Genomic DNA, 5,000 nt, shown 5'->3' on the forward strand with positions numbered 1-5,000 from the left:
GGGTCTTTGGCTCTGGCCTCCCTTCTATAGAGACCAGCGGTGCCAGAGAGGGTCTTTGGCTCTGGCCTCCCTTCTATAGAGACCAGCGGTGCCAGAGAGGGTCGTGGGCTCTGGCCTCCCTTCTATAGAGACCAGCGGTTCCAGAGAGGGTCTTTGGCTCTGGCCTCCCTTCTATAGAGACCAGCGGTGCCAGAGAGGGTCTTTGGCTCTGGCCTCCCTTCTATGGAGACCAGCGGTGCCAGAGAGGGTCTTTGGCTCTGGCCTCCCTTCTATGGAGACCAGAGGTGCCAGAGAGGGTCTTTGGCTCTGGCCTCCCTTCTATGGAGACCAGCGGTGCCAGAGAGGGTCGTGGGCTCTGGCCTCCCTTCTATGGAGACCAGCGGTGCCAGAGAGGGTCTTTGGCTCTGGCCTCCCTTCTATGGAGACCAGCGGTGCCAGAGAGGGTCGTGGGCTCTGGCCTCCCTTCTATGGAGACCAGCGGTGCCAGAGAGGGTCTTTGGCTCTGGCCTCCCTTCTATGGAGACCAGAGGTGCCAGAGAGGGTCTTTGGCTCTGGCCTCCCTTCTATGGAGACCAGCGGTGCCAGAGAGGGTCGTGGGCTCTGGCCTCCCTTCTATAGAGACCAGCGGTGCCAGAGAGGGTCGTGGGCTCTGGCCTCCCTTCTATGGAGACCAGCGGTGCCAGAGAGGGTCTTTGGCTCTGGCCTCCCTTCTATGGAGACCAGCGGTGCCAGAGAGGGTCGTGGGCTCTGGCCTCCCTTCTATGGAGACCAGCGGTGCCAGAGAGGGTCTTTGGCTCTGGCCTCCCTTCTATGGAGACCAGAGGTGCCAGAGAGGGTCTTTGGCTCTGGCCTCCCTTCTATAGAGACCAGCGGTGCCAGAGAGGGTCGTGGGCTCTGGCCTCCCTTCTATAGAGACCAGCGGTGCCAGAGAGGGTCGTGGGCTCTGGCCTCCCTTCTATGGAGACCAGCGGTGCCAGAGAGGGTCGTGGGCTCTGGCCTCCCTTCTATAGAGACCAGCGGTGCCAGAGAGGGTCGTGGGCTCTGGCCTCCCTTCTATGGAGACCAGCGGTTCCAGAGAGGGTCGTGGGCTCTGGCCTCCCTTCTATGGAGACCAGCGGTGCCAGAGAGGGTCGTGGGCTCTGGCCTCCCTTCTATGGAGACCAGCGGTGCCAGAGAGGGTCGTGGGCTCTGGCCTCCCTTCTATAGAGACCAGCGGTGCCAGAGAGGGTCTTTGGCTCTGGCCTCCCTTCTATGGAGACCAGTCTTCTACATGAAGCATGATCACATGACTCTGTTTTATGATTAATATTAATATAAAAGATGAATTATTATTACTGGTTTCTAAGGTTTTAAATGGTTCAGAATATCAGTACCTGTATGAGTCCAGCTGCTGGGTTGCGTCTCTTCTCAAAGTGCTTCTGTCTGTGCTGCTCCTGAACCTTCAGAGCAAAACCAGAACCAAGGATCCCCTGAGAGACAGACAGACAGGATGAAGCAGGTGGTTCACCTCTCTCAGGGAAACTCAGGTAGCAGAGTAACTTACAGCAGGCAGAGCAAAGAATGAAACTCCAATCAGAGTGAAGGTTGCAGCCAGCAGGCGTCCGTTCCAGGTGATGGGGAACTTATCTCCGTACCCAATGGTTGTCAAGGTGATCTGATGGAGACAGAGAGGGACCAAGCAGATTGTCCAATCACTGAGGAGACACTAAGTAAAGCTCTACACCTTCCCCAAACATCACACAATGACTGAATACATATTAATGAGTGTTTGTCTCACCAGTCCCCACCAGAGGGCGTCGGCGTACGTCTCAAACTGTTCGTTGTCTTCTTTTTCTGCCAAATAAACGAGGAAACTCGCCAGAATGAGACACAGGAAGCCGATATACCAGGCTGTGATCAGTTCCTGTTGAAAGATAAACATTATATGTCAGAGCTCATAGAACCTTATGAACCTACTAGAACCCTGCGCTCCCAGCTCATAGAACCTTATGAACCTACTAGAACACTGCTCTCCCAGCTCATAGAACCTTATGAACCTACTAGAACCCTGCGCTCCCAGCTTATAGAACCTTATGAACCTACTAGAACACTGCTCTCCCAGCTCATAGAACCTCATGAACCTACTAGAACACTGCGCTCCCAGCTCATAGAACCTTATGAACCTACTAGAACACTGCGCTCCCAGCTCATAGAACCTTATGAACCTACTAGAACACTGCGCTCCCAGCTCATAGAACCTCATGAACCTACTAGAACACTGTGCTCCCAGCTCATAGAACCTCATGAACCTACTAGAACACTGCGCTCCCAGCTCATAGAACCTTATGAACCTACTAGAACACTGCGCTCCCAGCTCATAGAACCTTATGAACCTACTAGAACACTGCGCTCCCAGCATGCAGGCCTACTTGTGGTTCCTAGTATCTCTAAAAGTAGAACAGGAGGCAGAGCCTTCAGTTCTCAGGTTCCTCTCCTGTGGAACCATCTCCCAGATTGGGTCGGGGGGGCAGACACCCTCTCTACGTTTAGGGTTCCAGCTCCTAGTTTATGCTGCTATAGGCTTAGACTGCCGGGGGACTCCCATGATGCACTGGGTCAGATGCTATTAATGCATGTTATTGACTTGGCTTCCTCCCCAGTTTTTTAATATTAGTCATTTTTGCCAACTGCTACTATTATTATTATACAGGGTATGAGGTTTAGGGTACAGGGTATGAGGTTTAGGGTACAGGGTATGAGGTCTAGGGTACATGGTATGAGGTTTAGGGTACAGGGTTTTAGGTTTAGGGTACAGGGTATGAGGTCTAGGCTACAGGGTATGAGGTCTAGGGTACAGGGTACAGGGTATGAGGTTTAGGGTACAGGATATGAGGTCTAGGGTACAGGATATGAGGTCTAGGGTACAGGGTACAGGGTATGAGGTCTAGGGTACAGGATATGAGGTCTAGGGTACAGGGTACAGGGTATGAGGTCTAGGGTACAGGGTACAGGATATGAGGTCTAGGGTACAGGATATGAGGTCTAGGGTACAGGGTATGAGGTCTAGGGTACAGGGTACAGGGTTTGAGGTCTAGGGTACAGGGTACAGGGTATGAGGTCTAGGGTACAGGGTTTGAGGTCTAGGGTACAGGATATGAGGTCTAGGGTACAGGGTACAGGGTATGAGGTCTAGGGTACAGGGTATGAGGTTTAGGGTACAGGGTACAGGGTACAGGGTATGAGGTCTAGGGTACAGGGTTTGAGGTCTAGGGTACAGGGTACAGGGTATGAGGTTTAGGGTACAGGGTACAGGGTTTGAGGTCTAGGGTACAGGGTACAGGGTATGAGGTCTAGGGTACAGGATATGAGGTCTAGGGTACAGGATATGAGGTCTAGGGTACAGGGTATGAGGTCTAGGGTACAGGGTACAGGGTTTGAGGTCTAGGGTACAGGGTACAGGGTATGAGGTCTAGGGTACAGGGTATGAGGTTTAGGGTACAGGGTTTGAGGTCTAGGGTACAGGGTACAGGGTATGACCTCATACCCTGTACCCTGTACCCTGTACCCTAAACCTCATACCCTGTACCCTAGACCTCATACCCTGTACCCTGTACCCTAGACCTCATATCCTGTACCCTAGACCTCAAACCCTGTACCCTAGACCTCATACCCTGTACCCTGTACCCTAGACCTCAAACCCTGTACCCTGTACCCTAGACCTCATACCCTGTACCCTAGACAAATGACCTCCTAACTTCATCAGACAATGGACTTCTCTCTGTCCTCGTCCTGTTAGATCTTAGTGCTGCCTTCGATACTATTGATCATCAAATCCTGTTAAAGAGACTTGAACATTTAATTGGTATTAAAGGAACAGCATTAAACTGGTTTAAATCCTATCTGTCAGATAGATTTCAGTTTGTAAATGTCAATGATAAATCCTCCATGCAAACAAAAGTTAGACATGGTGTTCCTCAGGGTTCAGTGCTTGGACCAATACTATTCTCCTTATATATGCTTCCTTTAGGAAATATTATTCGGAAACACTCAATAAATTTTCATTGTTATGCAGATGATACTCAATTATATCTATCAATAAAGCCTAATGAAATCAACCAGTTAACTAAACTACAAACATGTATTAAGGACATAAAGGCCTGGATGACCTGTAACTTCCTGCTGTTAAACTCAGAAAAAACTGAAGTTATTGTGCTTGGCCCTAAACACCTTAGAAACACATTATCCAATGATATAACTACTCTGGATGGCATTACTTTGGCCTCCAGTACTACTGTAAGGAACCTAGGAGTTATATTTGACCAGGATCTGTCCTTTAATTCCCACATAAAACAAATTTCAAGGTCTGCCTATTTTCATCTGCGTAACATTTCAAAAATCAGACATATTCTGTCTCAAAATGATGCTGATAAACTAATCCATGCATTTGTTACTTCTAGGCTGGATTATTGTAATTCATTATTATCAGGCTGCCCTAACAAGTCTCTAAAGACTCTCCAACTGGTCCAGAATGCAGCTGCACGCGTTCTGACAAAAACTAGAAAGAGAGATCACATTACTCCTATTTTAGCTTCACTGCATTGGCTTCCCATAAAATTAAGAATAGAATTTAAAATCCTTCTCCTCACTTTTAAAGCTCTTACTGGTCAGGCTCCATCATACCTTAAAGAGCTCATAGTACCTTATGTACCTACCAGAACACTGCGCTCCCAGAACGCAGGCCTACTTGTGGTACCTAGTATCTCTAAAAGTAGAATGGGAGGCAGAGCCTTCAGTTATCAGGCTCCTCTCCTGTGGAACCATCTCCCAGATTCGGTCCGGAGGGCAGACACCCTCTCTACTTTTAAGAGTAGGCTTAAAACTTTCCTTTTTGATAGAGCTTATAGTTAGCCAGCTCCTAGTTTATGCTGCTATAGGCTTAGACTGCCGGGGGACTCCTACCTCCATGATGCACTGAGCTCCTCTCTCTCTCTCTCTCTCTCTCTCTCTATCCATCCATCTAT

The 5,000-nt window shown here is 49.4% G+C and overlaps 1 protein-coding gene across 1 annotated transcript in view; it reads right to left on the reverse strand.

The window, feature by feature from the left end:
* Positions 1-5,000, reverse strand: part of LOC133977040 (potassium voltage-gated channel subfamily KQT member 2-like) — a 23,003-nt gene that overhangs the window by 14,046 nt on the left and 3,957 nt on the right. Inside the window, 3 exon segments of the mRNA XM_062415182.1 lie at positions 1,374-1,469; positions 1,544-1,654; positions 1,778-1,903. Coding sequence (XP_062271166.1) covers positions 1,374-1,469; positions 1,544-1,654; positions 1,778-1,903 — 333 coding nt within the window.

Source organism: Scomber scombrus, unplaced genomic scaffold, assembly GCF_963691925.1.
Source record: "Scomber scombrus unplaced genomic scaffold, fScoSco1.1 SCAFFOLD_307, whole genome shotgun sequence".
Lineage (NCBI taxonomy): Eukaryota > Metazoa > Chordata > Actinopteri > Scombriformes > Scombridae > Scomber > Scomber scombrus.